At 39.1% G+C, this 18,983-nt stretch overlaps 1 protein-coding gene across 2 annotated transcripts in view; it reads right to left on the reverse strand.

Annotated features, from left to right (window-relative positions):
- The window catches only part of usp32 (ubiquitin specific peptidase 32), a 111,757-nt gene that overhangs the window by 62,236 nt on the left and 30,538 nt on the right, over positions 1–18,983 (reverse strand). For both annotated transcript variants that reach the window (XM_055658089.1, XM_055658088.1), the window contains exons 3-4: positions 5,288–5,393; positions 4,514–4,632 (exon numbers count right to left, since the gene is read on the reverse strand). In XM_055658089.1, the coding sequence (XP_055514064.1) occupies positions 4,514–4,632; positions 5,288–5,393 (225 nt within the window). The remainder of the gene's footprint in view (positions 1–4,513; positions 4,633–5,287; positions 5,394–18,983) is intronic.

The raw sequence follows: 18,983 nt of genomic DNA on the forward strand, positions 1-18,983 counted from the left end.
CTTCCTTTGGGTGCTTTGGTTCCCAGTGACATTCAAAAGATATGCTGATAAGTTAACTGGACTGCAAGTCGCCCATTTTTGTAGGTGAGAGGTAAAAGAATCAAAAGGGATAGTTGGTGGCCATGTGAAAGAAGTTGCACGTCTACAGGGGGATAAAGCGAGGATGAATGGTACTGGGACATATTAAACTGGTGGAAGCTGGCATAGACTCCATGAACCAAGTGGCCTTTGCCATAGTAAGTTTATCAAGGATGTCAATAGTATCCAACTATTTTGCCTTATGCTTCTGTATAATCTTACCTTTTAACAGTTGCACTATTACATTAACTAAACCACACTACTCATCATTGTGATGTCTCTCGGCTAGTTCCATTCAGTGATGTGATGGGATGAAATGTACATGAGATAGCAGGAAAAAAAAAATTCAATCTGCAATCCATAAACCCAGATATTTCATTCACGATGCTCTCTGTGGCTTGATAAAAAAGTACAGTTATAACCACAGAAATTGGCTATTGCACGCAGCAAAAGTACCAAAATAAAGCTATAATTGTAAAAACTCAAACTGGGCCATGTTGATAACAATTCCTCATTATAGAAGCTTTTTAAATGATACTGCAACCACTTACATACACGCATCATTAAACAATCCAATTAAAAATATCACTGTATAATGTCAGAATATGCATTTGCACTGTGCTTTCAAGGTAGCCAACGTGCCTTAGGATGCCTCACACAACTTATGAGTTCTGATTATTAAAATATTTTGAAGGTACAAATTAGTTTCAGTGAACATATTCACATGAATTAATGAAGTAAAACTATTACTTACCACACGTACCACCATTCTTCATATAATCCTTATGCTTTTTCTTATTCTAAGTGGAGTTTTTTTTTTATATCAAGCACACATATTGTTATCAGCCCTCAGGGCAGACATTACAAATGTATTTTACACCAACCTGCGTAAAGTCAATTATGAATTTCTCTTTAAATATGTGTACCGTCAAGGAATAGCTCCCTCCAAATCTGTCTACAGTGTTTAAGTACACATGGGTTCATGATTTGTTGGGGAAGCCCCAAAAGGAACCACACAAATAACTATGAAAGAGGAACCTAAAGTATCCAATGAACGTGATTACAACTAGCAGTCGTCAAAATTCCTATTACGTAATCAATTATTTTATCTATCTTTGCTCGTCACCAAATGTGATCGTAGAGACAAAAAAAAAGGGAACCCAAGTTCTTGAGTGGAGTGTTTTTTTAAATTCGAGTGACAATGTCATCACATGCCCCAGATAATATGTTTACAGAAGGGAAGTACGCATATCTTTGATAGTTCTTTCCAAGGCAAGCTGACAGAAGAATTATCGAACAAAATTCTCTATCAGGGCACATTATATATTGGGACAGACCAAAAGTTGATTAAAGTGAAAGGATATTCTTGAAGAAATAAAGAGTTGGGAAAGTGGGATGATTTCAGGAGGGTCGGGCAGTTGAGGACACAGTTGCCAAAAATATTAAACTTGAATAAGATCAGACTTTTAGAAGTATAGGGAAGCATGTACAAAATGTCAATTATTTCTTCACCTGCTCTCTTTCCAAAATGGTCATTTCTGATTGATTCCAGAATCAGGCTCCATTTATTCTTACACAAAAATAAATAGTTCTGTTTGTTTAAAGAAGAATATGGAATTTGTTTCAAATGAAAACACAACACTCACTAACCAGTTCTACCTGGAATAACCAACCAACCAACTCAGAGACAGAGTATTAATGGTCACACGTCCTCATTTTGCCTCCACACACCTATCCTACCCAATTCTCAGTAAAAAGCAGACTTTTCACTTGTACAGAAGGACAAGCCTTGAATTCTGCATTGTAAACAAAGCAACTACACTTGAAGACTTACAATACTGATTAATTTAGAGATGAGCCTGAAAACTGCTGCTTTAAATTCTGTTGTGTAAATGACATTCAAAGCTGGTCAGAATAACACAAAAGAACCTTTGCCTTTGTCACCATTGGTTTAATGGAAAAAAAAGGGCAAAGTTTGGAAAGTTGAAGAGTAATTTAGGGAAATGTGAGGTTATCCATTTAGAACAGAAAATACAAAGTATTGTTAGAACGGAGAGTGACAGCAGAATACCACCATACAGAGAGAGGGTTACACAAAAAAGCTGGAGAAACTCAGCGGGTGCAGCAGCATCTATGGAGCGAAGGAGATAGGCAACGTTTCGGGCCCGAAACGTTGCCTATCTCCTTCGCTCCATAGATGCTGCTGCACCCGCTGAGTTTCTCCAGCTTTTTTGTGTAACCTTCAATTCTCCAGCATCTGCAGTTCCCTCTTAAACACCATACAGAGAGATCTGGGCATCCTCCTAGATCAAACAGAGGAATTTAGCATGCAGACACATTTGAAATCCAAATGATTTGTCTTTATTGCAAAAATGATCGACTATAGGAGGAGGAGGTCTTGCCACAAGTGTATTGGTGAGATCATGCTTGGAATATTTTGTTTCTTTATTTGAGAAGCAATGTACATACATGCACCAGAGAGAGTTCAGAGGAAGTTACCAAGTTGACTACTCATGGTCTCATAATATTTTCAAGGCACAGGCAGATAAATATTTGACAAGGAAGGTTTGGAGGTTGTTGCCAGTAGATGGAGATGAAAAATCAGTAATACAGACCAGCCATTATCTTAATAATTGGGGGAGCAAAACCGAGGGGCTGAATGGTCTCATACTCATTCCGATTCATATTATAATACAAAATATAGATAACATGTTGCTATTGGGAAATGAGTATGATCGAGGACTAGGTGGAAGGTGATCAAGAATTGAATGAAGGTGATATGCAAAGAAGTGATGAGGAAAAAAATATTTTTATTTGTTAAAATCAAGAGGTGCTTAAGGTCTTTAATACCCTTACTGGGCAATTGTGGAGGTTTCACGTAGAATTCAAGAGGGCTGAATAACTATATGAAAATAAAAAATGTAGTTCTATGGAGAGATAGCATGGGGATGGGTCAAATTAGATTTATCTTGCATAAAACAGGAATGGACTTGGCAGGCTTAATGACAGCATTTTATGCCATATCCATTCTGTAATTATATGACAATTTATCAGGCAAGTCACAAAGAGACTCAACTTCAGTGCAATAAGATGTTCGATATCTCTATTTGGGTTTAAGTACTATTTTGCACTTGCATTGTTTCATCCAAAAGATGTGCAATTGAACTTCCTGTGATAAAACTTGAAATAGCTTCTGCATACCAAAATTAAATTGAAGCTGCCAACCTAGACGCTCTGTGACAGAAGCTTCCACTTTGTTTGGAAGTTGTTTAAAGTAATGGTTCATGCTTTAGAATCAGACAGTACGGAAACAAGATTCTGGCCTATCAAGACTGTGCTGACCATCAAGCATCCATTTACACTTGCCGCATATTCCCCTCCAGCATCCTCATCCATTTCCCTCGATTCCCCTGACACCCACCTACACTAGGACCAATTTACATTTGACCATAACAATAAGCTACTGATCAGCACATCTTTGGGATCTGGGAAGAAGTAAGAGCACTTGACATCAACCCTCATGGTCAAGGGAAAACAGGCAATCTCCACACATACAGCACTGAGGTCAGGATTGAACCTGGAGCAATTAACCATTGTGCCAATGTTGTGACTACTGGGGAACTAAAACAAATAGTAAACCTTTTCAGAATATTTAAGATTCCCATTTGAATCATACTCTCTGATAAAATATTTTAGTTATTCCTACTGACAATCCCACCTTCAGCCAGGATATGCTGTGAAGATCATTGAAGCTAAGGAATTGAGGCATAGGACTATATATATACATTGTCCTCCATAATGTTTGGGACAAAGGCCAATCATTTATTTATTTGCCTCTGTACCCCACAATTTGAAATTTGTAATAGAAAGAAAATCACATGTGGTTAAAGTGCACATTGTCAGGTTTCATTGAAGGCCATTTTTATACATTTTGGTTTCACCATGTAGAAATTACAGCTGTGTAGCAAAACAGAGGTATTAGAAATTTTAAAACACATTAAAAACTATAAAATTCCTCGGGCCTGACCAAGTGCATCCTCAGACCTTGTGGAAAGATAGGGAGTAAATCGTGGATCTTTAGCCACAGGTGAAGTTGTGGAAGACTGAAGAGTGGTTAATGCTGTAATATTTATAAGTACAACTTGGACATACCTGGGAACAGCAGGTCAGTGAGCGTGACCGCATTTATGAAAACGATATTGGCGGGGATTTATAGGGGCAGGATCTATCTGAATATGGATAGGCATGGTTTGATAAAGGATGAGAGCTTAAACATTAATCTGCAACTCCTTTCACATAACACGCAGAATGTTGTTAAAAGTTCCTGTCGGTCCTTCAGATTTTTCGATCTGGAATAGTTCCCAATTTGAATTTTTGGATCAATTCATATGCAAACAAAATATAACTCGCTACCTCTACAAAATATAATGCCTACCTCTATAAAGCAATTTTTGACTCCCAGTTGAACTTCTCCATCACAAGCTCGTAACATCGTTTCCATTTCCTCTCGTACAACATAGCTCCCAGATTCATTTGCAAAGAGGTTAAAAATATCTGTAACGGAAATACGCACATCAAAATGCAGTCCACAAAATATTTTCATGTTTTTATGGAGATGGGGACATCTCTAAATTATTTCACTGTTCCTCCCCAACCCCCAGCCTAAACTCTAGATAGTTAAAACAATTGGTGACTGAATGCAACAATCTTTACAGACATTTATTTTGCCAGCTATTAAATTCAATTGGTGCATTTGAGGAAGACAAATTACCTATTCCAACTTCTCTAAGTATTTATTCAGGTTACCGTCATAATATGGCATTCTAATTTTGATAAATAGATATAATTTTGATAAAATTATCAACTTCAAACAAACATAGCAAATAATACTTTTTTAGTAAAGAAGCCTTTGTCATTTTGCTAATTTTATTGTTACAACCTGTTTAAGCTAAGAAAATGGCAGGCACGTTATAATTTTTGTCACATCACAATGTTAAAATTAATAGTCTAAAGAAAATGTTGAACTCTGTCATAGAAATATACACATTTCCAATAACATCTTTGATTCTTCATTTGGAGGAGACCCGCTACGACCCCAAATGAAAAATTACAACTGTTTTAATAATAAATCAATGCTAAAGAATGCAGTCTCCATCAGTAATCAGTAATGTATATAAAGATTTGCAGATCATTGTTTTGCAATACTTACACTTCGCCTTTTCTTCATCCCTTCCCCTGGTCAGGAGGACTAGCCCCACTATTAAATTATTAAAATGAAGGCCCTTTGATGTTCCGCCAAATGAATGGTAAATAACCTAAAGAAGGAAAAAAAAATCAAGAATTGAGAAATTATATTGCAATAAGAGTTTTGGAAGAATTCAATTATGTAAACATTTTACAAAATGGAAGCAGCTGAATTCCTTTACAGAATTGAATGAAATACTAATTCTCCATTTTCCTTTTAAGTATTTTACAGTCACTTTATCCACAGCTTCAGTATCCATCGGAGGAAACTCGTTCATTCATTGCGCGTTACGTACTCATTGACGACATTAGTTTATTTTTGCAACTATATATTGTTCCTTTTAAGCGTGGCAGTTGTGTGCTTGGGCAGCAATACAACATTACAAAACTTTATAAGAAAACTGTTAAAGCGCAATAGCAAGCAAATGCAAACAATGCCATCCCCCCCCAAACAAGATGATTTGGCTAATGGATACTAGCGTAATGAGAAACTGCGCAAACGAAACAGCTATATGGCACATGCATCAATGCAGTAGCAAAGTTCAACAGTCTGTTACAAAAAACTGCACGATGCATAACTCAAATGGGGCGACATCTCCATATATCCTATTACAGTTTTTTCAAGAGTTCAACAAAATTTCAAAGAATTATGGACCATGATATTAGCAGGGACTGGTTTCAATTATTATGCCTGATGGGTGGGATAGAAAAGCAAACAGAAACAGACATAAGTATTCTGTGTTATGGAGAAAGCCATCAGAATATTAAATTTGTACAAAGAAATTTAATTAGACACTTAACAAACTTAAATTTGCTATTAGCTGTAGATTACACAGAGCTGGTAACAGACTGCCTTCAACCGAGCAAATAAGCTCCAGCTGAGCTCCCTACAATTACAACTTCCCTCTATCCTGAGGTGAGAAATATAGATGTTTGCTAATAACTTCACAATTTTCAGCTGTGCAAAACTCTCCAGATAAGGAATTACTCCACAGAATTCATTGCCGTGGAGGCCAAGTCTTTGGGCATTTTTAAAGCAGAGATTGATAGGTTCTTGATTAGTAAGGGCGCCAAAGGTTACGGGGAGAAGGCAGGAGAATGGGGTCGAGAGGGAAAAATAGATCAGCCTTGATTGAATGACGGAACAGACTCGATGTGCCAAATAGCCTAATTCTACTGATATATCTTATGAACGTATGAGCATGCCTGATGCAGATGGACCTTGTCAACATCCAGGCATGGGCTATTAAGTGACAAGCAACATTCTAGCTACATTAGCACTTGCCAAGGACTAGCATCAACAAGACAAGACTGTAATTAATAGCAGTGTTTTGAAGATCAATGTTAGTCAGAAATGCAACTGAACCAAATTCCACAGCAATAAAAGAAATGCAGAAATCATTTAATCATGGCAGATATCCAATATTTTTTTACTACAATTTCTGGAGATATCAGAGGGAAATATAGATTCTGATATGAACAACAGAGAGAGGGGTGGAAATTAGTAGCAAGTAGATAAATGACATGATTCATTTACAACTCTTCCCTCAATTCGCTTGACATCTTCACCTCAATCAGAGGATAGTTTAGCTATAATTTAGTCCATTATAGTCCCAACAATTACTGCAACTACCTCGACTACACCTTCTCCCACCTTGCACGTTGTTTAAGGGCCTGTCCCACTTTCCCGAGTTATTCACAAATTCTCCCGAGTTATTCACGAATTCTCCCGAGTTTTCAAACTCACAGAATGTTCGTAACGAGTCCGTAGGAGTCCTTGGATATAGCCTAGCAGCTCGTTATGCCAGCCGTAGGTACTCGGGGAATCAGGTAAGTTGGGACATTTTTTCCAGCCTGATGAAAAATGTCCATGAATAAAAGAATAGCCCCGAGTATCTACGGCTGTCATAACGAGCCGCTACGATATATCCACGGACTCCTACGGCATCCTACGGCCTCATTACGAACATTCTGCGAGTTTGAAAACTCGGGAGAATTCGTGAGTAACTCGGGAAAGTGGGACAGGATATTTATTCTTTCAGTTTTTGTCATGCCCTGGAGACAAGACTTCCCACACCGTTGCCTTTTAGATGTCTTCCTTTTCTCCTAACCATGGCTTTCCTTTTATTGTAGTTAACAAAAGGCACTCAAATGTTTCTTCTCCATATTCTACATTACTGCTTTCAATTACTTCTTCCAGTCAAAATAAGGTTTGGGTTACCTTAATATTTTCCATTCATTCATTCCTTTCTACCTCATACTATCAACAGACCATCTTCCATAATTCCTGTCAGCTCTAACAGACTTGCACTACCAAAGACTGGGCGCATACAGATTTACAGAATACCTCTGTTCAATCTGCAAGAGCAACTCCAAGCTGCCAACTTCCTGTCACTTTAATTCCCTGTTCTGATCTTACTCTGCTGTCTTGCATTGTTTCAACGATGCCTAATGCAATCAAGGAATAGCACCTCATCTTTACAACCTTCAAGACTTAATACACAAATTGCGAATTCTGAATAAAACACTTCTTACCTCGATATTTCTTGCTTCATAATTTTATTTCTCTCCAGTCCACAACTAATTTTCATAGTAATTGTTCTTGCACCTCTAATTCTGATAAAGAGTCTTTGATTAAAAACCAAATTCTGTTTTTCTGCCCATAAGACTCAACCAACTAGGTGTTTTCAACATCTTGGTCTTATTTCAAATTTACAGTATCAAGTGTTTTTTGAAGTGAGAAGGTTAGTTCCTATTTATTTCACAAGGAAAACTCTATTCCATTTGTTATTTAAGGCTGCAATTAATAGGAATGCATTTCCAGGTATTATAAAGATATACATTGTAAGGTGCAAAGGAGATCAGCACTTTGTTGCTCGTCACTGCAAAGATAAATACTGTAAGCTTAAAAATAAAATAACCAGCATGTACATGGGATTTACATGGTTAGTTACATGGAACCTAATTATCCTTGCCGAGTCAATATTAATTCTTCATGAAATGCACATATAATTTCCTTTTTTCCTTTTTTAGATCGCATTAAAACACGCATCTATTTTCGCACTGTTAATCATTCAACATTGATATGGCCCATATGCATAGGCATTGGAAGATTACTCCATATTCTATTATCCATTTCATGGACCACCTCTTGCATGCTCGCACTACAAATTGTGTGACGATTAAGAACAAGACCAAAAATGTACGATATAACTTTATTTATCCCAGGAGGGAAATTGATCTGCCAACAGTCATTAAAACTAAAAATACATGAAAAATGAAATTAAAGTCACGAATGGAAAGGATTGGGGATGTGCAAAGATTGGGGAGTGGGGGGGTGTCAGTCTCAGACTATCCCACGACAGAGGGGAGAGGAGTTGTACACTGCTACCGTAGAATTGGTGCTAGCGAAGCATCATTCTGCCAAATCACAATCAGTCAAGGAATCAGATGTCTGACAGAGGTTTTTAAAAGGATATTCAAAACACATGTAACTGATTAAAAAAAATATCAGTAAAGTATAAAAAAAACCACAACAGTAAACTAAATCAGTAGAAACTAGGAACTGTAAATGCTGGTTTACAAAGAAAATGCTGGAGTAACTCAGCGGGTCAGGCAGCAAGCATCATGGAGAACATAGATAGGCGACTTCAGGTCAGGACCCTCCTTCAGACACGAGTTCAACACAGAGGATAAAGGTGGGGTCAGGGGGTGGGTTGGCCGATTGACATAAGTACAGAAAAAATAGAAAGTAAGAAACATTGAAGAGGTTTCTAAAACCACAACGTTTAAAAGGAAGGGGCAGGAGGGTTTGTGGTATTTGTCGGCTTGTTGTCACGCTGATAGTGAATGGAAACTGGGTTGTTGTACTTGAGAGGATGGAGGTGGCAGAATGTTGCACAGCAATTACTATCTAAATTAACTTCAGAATTGCCGAGGCATATGGCAAGAGTGCTCGAGAATGTTTAATTAATCATATGTCATGAAAATGGAACAATTAATTTTTTATTTGCACTATACTCAGATAACATAACAGACAAAAAAATGCAAAAAACAAATAATTAGCGTAAAACAAAAGTCTTTAGTGCAGGTTTAGTTGGTGTCTAATGTTCAGGAACCAGATGGATGTTGGGGAGAAGCTGTACTCCTGAACATGGAGCTCATAGCTCTCAAACCCGTATCTTCTTCCGGTTGGCAGGTGTTAAATAAGAGTGTAGCCAGGGTGGTACAGGTCCTTGATGATGCTGGCTGTCTTTTTGCTGCAGCCTCTCCTATGAATCCCTACGATAGTGGGGTCAATATCTGTGATGGACCCAGCAGAATATGCCACTTTTTGTACTCGCCTTTATTCCTGGGTGTTCGATTTGCTGAACCAGGCTGCGATGCAACCAGTCAATATGTTCTCCTGTACAGTTTCAAGTGAGTATTCATACTGAATCATCTCAATGTTCTAAGGAAGTAGAGGCATTGATGGGCTTTCTTTATGATGCTTTCATCAATGTGCTGGGCCCAGGACAGATCTTTGGAGGCATGCACACCCGGGAACTTGAAGTTGTTGACTGTCCACCACAGACCCATTGATGAATGCAGATTTGTAGATCCTTGGCCTACCCCTTAAAATCAATTAGCTCCTTAGTCTTACTGACATTGTGAGCAAGGTTGGTGCTGCACAAATCAGACCATCTATCTCTCTCCTATACTCAGACTCATCATTACCCATAACTCATCCAACATCATGGGTTTTGTCGGCGAATTTAAAGTTTAAGTTGGAACAGTGTCCAGCCACATAATCATTAGTATAGAGCGACTGGGCACACAACCTTGAGGTGCCCTTGTGCTGATACTTATCAAGGAAGATGTGCAGTTGTCAATTTACACCAATTGTGGTCTGTTGAGGAAGTCAAGGATCCAGTTGCAAAGTAATGTGCAGACAGCACCTCCTCTACCCTCATCCACTGCATCAGGTGTTCCCGATGGAGCCACCTCAACTATGGAGACCAGGCGTAGACGCAGCAACCATTTTGCCAACACTTACAAACCACTTTACCCCCGAGTTGTTAACCATTTCAACTCCTCTTCCCATTATGATCTTTGCCCTGGACCTCCTCCATTACCAGAGTGAGGCGACACACAAACCTGAGGAACAGCATCACATATTCCATTTGGGTAGCTGTATGAACACATAATTCTCCAATTTTAGGTAACTGCTGCAAAACATCCCCCAACCCTCCTTCTTCCCCATTGCTTCCTTTCTTCCCCCCCAGCTCTCTTCCCTATGCACACCCAATTATCCCCTCTCCCTCAATCCTTCTTCTAGATTCACAATCCTTTTGTCTCATACCTCCTGTCTTTTCATTGCTGGCCTTTGTCCAACCATCTGCCTATCAAAATCCACCTGTTACCTGCCAGGCTTTGTCCTGCCCCTCTTCACTTCCAGCTTTCTTCTCCCACCCCTTAACAATCAGTCTGAAGAACAGTGACAACCCAGCCAATCAGAAGGATTCAAGCCTTTTACTGCAATACTTCAAAAATACCAGCATGCATAAAATGAAAAATTTCTTGCAATCTTCGAAGTTCAAGTTCACAAGGGATCGCCCTGTTAAAGTCAGCGCCGCGTCCTCGGCTAGAAGCTCCGCAGACCACAGCTCCACGGTGTTAAAGTCGGCAGGCCAAACACTCTGGAGCTCCAACACTGGCAATCCCCGGCAAGGGATCACTCCGTGATAATTCCACGCTGCGCCTGCTGCTGAAGCTCTGGGCCAGTCTTGGGGGGGAAATGCCACGCCAATCCAGTTGGTAGGCCGCGAGAGAGGAGGGGGTAAAGATGTGACACGGTGAAAAGACGCATCTCCGTCCAGGTAAGTGACTGAAAAACGGTTTCCCTTTATTCTCACCCCGCATAAGACATACGAAGAAACATTAAAAAATACATTTAAACGCACTAAAAATAACAAAAAGGGTGAATGGACTAACGAGCTGCTGGAGAGGCAGCCACTGGCGAGGAAGCATCCTGGTACATGCAGCCCAATATATATCATCCAGAAAAAAAACAAATCACATCTAAAAAAAAATTTGGGATGCTAATTCAAAATCATCCAACATAAACAGCGATTTCCTTTTGCAAAATCGAGATTGAAAAATATTTCTGCGATTAATGTGCTTCGGTGTGCTTTCCATTCACATTTCCCCACCCACACTGGAGAACCACATCTTCCTCTTTTTTACACCCACGGGCTTCCCCCTGCTTTGTGGGTATGTCTCATCTTCCACAACCACTCCCTCCGCCTGTCTACCCTTCATGCAATCAACTCTCACTTCCCCAATCTGCCGGTCTCTCTCAAATCTTCACAATATCTCTTTCTGAATCATCCACTCACTGCTCAGTTCACAGAAATTTGCACCTCTATTTTTTATTTTTACTACCTCTTGCCAACTAATTTCCCAATTTTCTCAGGACCACGGTTAATGCCCCCATTCCAATCACTTGGCTATTTCCCCCCCATGTAATTAATAGTACTGCCATCTTATTATTCCAAGAGATCTGGGAGTCCTTGTTTATCAGTCACTGAAGGCAAGCATGCAGGTACAGCAGGCAGTGAAAAAAAGCTATTGGCATGTTGGCCTTCATAACAAGAGGAGTTGAGTAGAGGAGCAAAGAGGTCATTCTGCAGTTGTACAGGGTCCCAGTGACACCACACCTGGAGTATTGTGTGCAGTTTTGGTCTCCAAATTTGAGGAAGGACATTCTTGCTGTTGAGGGAGTGCAGCATAGGTTAATTCCCAGGATGGCAGGACTGTCATATGTTGATAGAATGGAGCGACTGGCTTGTATACACTGCTTTTTAGAAGGATGAGAGGGATTCTTATTGAGACACAAGATTATTAAGGGATTGGACATACTAGAGGCAGGAAACATGTTCTCAATGTTGGGGGAGGCCAGAACCAGGGGCCAAAGTTTAAGAATAAGGGGTAAGCCATTTAGAACAGAGATGAGGAAAAACTTTCACCCAGAGCGTTGTGAATCTCTGGAATTCTCTGCCTCAGAATGCAGTGGAGAACAATTTTCTGGATACTTTCAAGAGGGAGTTAAATAGAGCGCTTAAAGATAGCGGAGTCAGGGGATATGGGGAGAAGGCAGGAACGGGGTACTGATTGAGGATGATTAGCCATGATCACAGTGATTGGCGGTGCTGGCTCGAAGGGCCGAATGGCCTACTCCTGCACCTATTGTCTATTGAAATTGCATTCTATCCCTCTTCTCCCAATTTTGCAGAACATCAAACAATGCATCAGTGTTGTCTTCTTTGTCTGCCATTCTTTCCTAAACAATGTGCTGATCCATGGCCAGTTCCAGCTTCAAGCCAATTGTCACATTGCTCAACTAGCCTCCACTTTTGCAACACCTTCATATCAAGCACTATGATCATTTATCACAAGCTTCCAACTAACCAATGCACCATTCACAATCAAAACTTTGCAAGAGTAAAAGCAGCATTAGACAAAAGAGTCTTTAAACTTAGAAAGGGAGGCTAGAACTAGGGGACATATTCTCAGGATAAGGGGTCAGCCATTTATAACTAAAAAAATAAATATTGTCTTTATACAGATGATCTTAGGGATTTGGATATCAGAGAGCTGATCATGGAGTTTGGAGTTTTTCAAACTGAGATTAACAAGTTTCAAATTCCAAGAAAATCAGAAAGGTATACAAATTTGCAGTGCATGCTCAGTCAAGATTTTTATTGAACAATAGAACAGGCTTTAAGGGCTTATTTGGCTAAATATTCCTTCTACTTCTTATGTCCATGCACTTTAATATCCACTTTCAATAGTTTGAATTCTCTCCCTCACCTGAACTGCATCCAAACTTTGCCCCTAGTGTATTAGGATAGCGTTCCAAATTGTCCCTAGTGTAGAGGATAGTGTTAGTGTACGGGGTGATCGCTGGTTGGCACGGACTCGGTGGGCCAAAGCCCCTGTTTCCGCGCTGTATCTCTAAAGTTTAAAGTCTAAAGTAAAGTCTTAAAAAGTGTAAAGTTCCTTCAGCCCTCTGAGTTTGTCATAATAACAGTTACGATCTCAGAAATTATGAAAATATGCTCCTGATAATTATTCGATATAATTAAATTCCTGCACTTAAATCACAAGAGATACATGTTAGAGCAACTGAGCACATTCAAAATCGTGAAATTTTATAAAGTTATCGACATAAAGTTAATCATTTCATTTTTGAGAAAAGATTAAGAATAACAAAGGCAACACCTAGTTAAACAGATTTTTTTTTTTTTAAAGAAACAACTCCTAAGACAGAGCATTAAACTTTGTTAAATGGAAGTTGGCTTTAAGTACATTATCAGAGTGCCTGATGAAATAACAATCCATGCAAGAATGTGTTTGACCAACATGGCTTGGGATAAACATTAAATGTGATGATACAAATTTCACCAATATGCACCATCACAAAAATATAAACCTATTATTGACATAAGATAGCACACTCCCTCCCAATAATAAAGGCAGTTACCTCTTTCAAGTACAATGACAAGGTCAGCAAGCCTCGCATGGAAATACACCAAAACTATCCCATTTATAGTCTCTAGAACCTGGAAATTTAGATTGGTTTATAATTGTTAAATGTTCTAAGAGCTCCACTATTAATGAAAAACTAGCATTTATTTGCACATCCACTAGCTTGAATGCCTGAAAGAATTCTTAACTGGCTTGTCTGTAGCCGAAAACAAGAGATCATTGTATCAAACATTTCAGCTTAAATCGCTATCCTATTCAGTAACAATTATGAATAGGTTATACATTTACTAACCTACAAAGAAAATGTTTAAGTACATTTGAGAGGCTGCATGGGAATCTCTTGGGAAGGGTGAGATAAGTGGAAAGAAAATTGCTTTTCAAAAGAAAAAAGATTAAAAAGGAGTAAACACCATATTCTTCAAATAAACTGAATTTGAGAGTCTGGAACGATCTTGTGGAGTATCTCACTAATACTTAATCAAGAATATTGTGAGGAGAACATCCGCTGTTATAATGGAAGGAGCCAAACATGAAATGCTTGAGCTCTTACATTAACAAATACAGAGACTGAAGTCAGCAACACCCTGCTCCTCCTCTACAATCTGCACTAAAACAACCATTTCAGCTGCTGAACATTTCTACCGTTTTACAACCATTCTGACTGTAAAACCGCCAGAAAATCCAATCTTGCTGCACAGAAGTGCATTTGAATGTTTAAGAAGGAACTGCCGATGCTGGAAAATCGAAGGTACACAAAAATGCTTGAGAAACTCAGCGGGTGCAGCAGCATCCATGGAGCGAAGGAAATAGGCAACATTTTGGGCCGAAACCTTTCTTCAGACTGATCGGGGGGTGGGGAGAGGCCGGGAGAAGAAAGGAAAAAGGAGGAGGAGGAGCCCAAGGGCTGAGGGAGAGGTAGGAAGGGGAGGAGACAGCAAGGGCTAACAAAATTGTGAGAATTCAATGTTCATGCCACCAGGATGCATCTGAGGTGCTGTTCCTCCAATTTCCGGTGTTGCTGAATGTTTAATCTGTCAAAGCTCCAATTACCAATTAAAAACCTCTGGTTATAAAAGACGTACATTTTAACAGATTTAAATTATAATTTGTTCAAAGTTGAATGATTTTTACAATAGTTGAGAATTATCGATATATACTATCAAAAGTCTTGTCTTGTTTGACTGTCTGTCTGTGAGATCACGGAACTACACCAAAACGGTACACACTAGCGCAAAATTTGTTGCAGAATCTTACTCAGCTTTTACCCGTGATTGTTAGTATCAAGTTTCTTCACATTTGGTGTTATATTTCATGTTATTAATATTTAAAGTTTAAAAAAAGCCAACTTTGAAAATAATAACTGTCTGTGAGTGGGACTTTTCCAGCAGCTTCTAGTGATTTTGTCACAATGGCATCTCACAGTCTTCCATTACAGAAGCTGTGAGAGTTGACGGAGTGGGGGATGGGAGGAGAAGAAATGTTATTTAAACATTGTCTTTAAACATGGGCGGAGCACCAAGGCAAATTCCTTGTATGTGAATACTTGGCCAATAAACTTACTTACTTACTTTAGTGGGGGGAGTGCGGAAGGGGAGAGGTGAGCGAGGGAGTGACTGAGGGAAGGGAAAAGGAGAGGGAGGGAGAGGTGACAGAGAGACAATGGGATCAGCAGCATCAAGGGGAGTAAGGAGAGAGTGAGATTTTTTGCCTGCACCTCTTGACTCTCCTAGTCTCTCTTCAAAGTTGTATGATGTTCCACTAACCAAATTGATTTCTTGACTCTCCTAGTCTCTCTTCAAAGTTGTATGATGTTACAGCCTCTCTTCTCTTCCACTTTATACTGTTTTTCCTTCTTTGCAGCCTTCTTTTCATTCTCCAAAGCTTTAATCCTCACTGCCCAGTTTCCAATGCTCATTTTCAACTGGCTAGCATTTTCAAATGTTTAGATTTGTTCGTATTTTTGGATTTATTTTTATCGTCATTGTTACACATATAGCAGACCTATAATGACCTCCAAATGATTCAAATATCCCTCAGATACCCTCCGTAATGATCCTCACCTCAAGTGATCTGTAATAACAGACTTCAATTCCCACTATCCTACAGTAGCATGCCAATAGTAGATCAATATCCTTTTACAATCTGGATCTAATCTTGTTTTATGCACCAGAAGTCCTTCAATGTCTAAGGTTCTTTACCAATTCAACTTCAATCAGAAGTTCCATCATTAGAACAAAATTTCCACATATGGTCGTGCATATCAGAAAGCATGTATTAACATAAATATTGTTTACTCTGCAGCCTGTCTGATGTCCTGCATCCTGATTATTTTTATTTATAAAGCTCTGCCTAATCCAGATTTTCCAGAAGGTTACGAGCACGAGGGGGGGGGGGATGGGGGGGGGGGGGGGGGGAATCTCTTTACTAATAAAACATTGCAATGAATTGACCATTGTTTGAGATCTCTGCAAAACAAGTGCCCATCCCACATATTGAATAACTCCCATCTAAATCATAATTACATGAAAATAGAACAGTTGAAAATTGCAGCCCATGGAGCTATTAATGAAAAGCAACAGCATTCAGAATTTTAGCTTTTTGACCCTTACCTCAAAGCCCAGATACCCAAATTATTGATTGTTGACGTTTTCCCTCGCATCTAGCCAAAGTCATGATGAGCATTTATAGTTCTTTCAAAGTTGTCGTTTGCAATATTTTCCTTTCTAGCAATCTTTTGCTCAAAACACAAATTCCTTTGTGGGACTTCATTAAAAAATTGCAAGGATTTCAGAAATGTAACTAATTCAGGCTATGCAGAAATCTGTATTCAAATTAAAATGCCTTGCATAATTTTTGTATCAATAAGATTACAATTATACATGTCGAAAGCATTCTTTCTTTAGATGGACATCTTTAGATGGCCAAAGCATTGTTAAAATATTTGAAAATGTTCCGCAGTTTAAGGTGGTGGCTCATTACCGCCCTGAGGGAGTTAGATGTGGACAACATTCAGATTCCCAAATCAACGTTTTTTTCAAGAGAAAGTGTGTTTTTTCGGTAAACTACGATTAACAGGTATTACATAAAAATTTGAATAAAAATCCAAAATCTATTTTTCTAATGAGACTTTTTCAAATCTGAATGTTGCCAGTAAACGTAACATTTATTGTCCAATTCTAACTGCATTCAGTGTGTTAATAAGCCACCACTTGAACTGCAGTAGTCCTTCAAATATTCTAACAATGCTTTTGAGAGAGATCTTCAAGTTTCAGACCACGCAATGCCGATAAAATTCCCGATCAACATGGTCTGCATCACAGAAGAGAACAGATAGGGTTCAAATGTGCCTGAAGCCTTTGTCCTCTGATAGCACTGGTCAAGATTTCAGAGAGCGCTAATGAAATACCCACATAATTGCACCGTATTTTGTTAGACTTGGCCATGTATGTGGCCATTATATGCTAGAGGTGGGATGTGTGAATATTTAGTTTAGTAAATTAGATCCTAATCAAGCTGTTTATTTTGTGGTAGCTGGAGAAAATCTTCTTGCATCTTATTGGAGCGCCATTTATACAAGCAGTTGGAATGTATTCCATAATCACTCAACTTCAGACTTGTCAACAATGGAAAGTTTTCAGCCGCTGGGAGTCGAGTCACTTGTCACAGGATACTCAGTCCCACACATGCTCTTGTAGTCATGGCAGTTACGTGCAGTTATGTACCTGTCCAATTAGGTTCCTGGTCAATGGTGGCCCTAGATGTTGAATGTGATAATGGCAATACCATTGAATGTTCAAGGGTAGATGGATAGACATTCTTGTTAGAAAGATAGTAATTGCCTGGTACTTAATAAGCACAGACATTACTTTGCACTTAACAGCCCATGCCATCTGACTCTTGACACAAATTCCTTAAAGAGCAGTCATGGCAACTTGACACAAATTCCATTTGCAATCTATGAGCAAATGAAGTTAACACGGTACAAAACGTCAGCACATTTCCACTTCTGACCACATTCACGAAATACACACCACTTCTTCCCATTAAATGCCATGACTGCTCTTTAAGGAACTGGGGTTGACCCAATGATTTCCAGAGTCTGCTACAGCCACCCAATGCTACATTAATGAAAGCATTGCGTTTTATTTTTGCAAACTCGTTTCAGCACAAGTTCAAACGTAGATGAAACCGAGCAAGTTACAGATAATTAAACATTCACTGGTTGAGTGGTAGAGTTGGCTAGATTTTATTTCTCCTGCTTATGGTAGACAAATACTTCAGGGATGATAGAAATGTCTCCACTTGACAGCAATTGCCAGACAATGGCAATAATGAGCCCTGGTAAATCGGAAGCCAATAGTCATGCATCATACAGCATGGCTGCAGGCTCTTCAGCCCAACTCGTCCATGCTAATCTAAATGCCCATCTAGGCCAGTCCCATTTTCCCATGACTCATCCATAATCCCTCAATCTTTCCTATCATGTACCTCTCCAAATGCATTAAGTGTTGTTACTGTACCTGTCTTAACTACTTCCTCTGGCAGTTCATGCCACATTTGTAGCACCTTCTGTGTGAGAAAAGTCCCACTCAAGATTCCAATTACAACTTTTCGTTCTCACCTTAATCCTATGCTCTCCAATTCGCGATTCCCCTACACGAAGAAAGAAAAACGGTGTGCATTCATCCCTTTTATGCCCCTTATGATTTTATACACCTCGAAGATCATCACTCAAGGAATAAAGTCCAATCTTGCCCTACTTCACCCTATAGCCCAATCACTCGAGTTTTGCCAACATTTTCGTGAATCTTTTCTGCACACTTTCCAGCTTAATGCTATCTTTCTTAGAAGCCAAGAACTCCAATCGAACGGGAAAACAATACCCCTTCCACAAAACTACATTGATTTTGCCTGATTACCGTGAACATTTTTGTGCCAGCTGTCGTCTTTAATAATTGCTGCATTTTCTTTATGACAGATGTTAAATTAACTGGCCTATAGATTCCTGCTTTGCCTCTCCCTCCTTTTGTACATGAATGGGATGACATTTTCCATTTTCCAATCAGAGGAAATTTTCCCTGAATCGAGGAAAATTTGGAAAATCTAAACTAATACATCAATTATCTACCAGA

The sequence above is a fragment of the Leucoraja erinacea genome, chromosome 28 (assembly GCF_028641065.1).
Source record: "Leucoraja erinacea ecotype New England chromosome 28, Leri_hhj_1, whole genome shotgun sequence".
NCBI classification, from domain to species: domain Eukaryota; kingdom Metazoa; phylum Chordata; class Chondrichthyes; order Rajiformes; family Rajidae; genus Leucoraja; species Leucoraja erinaceus.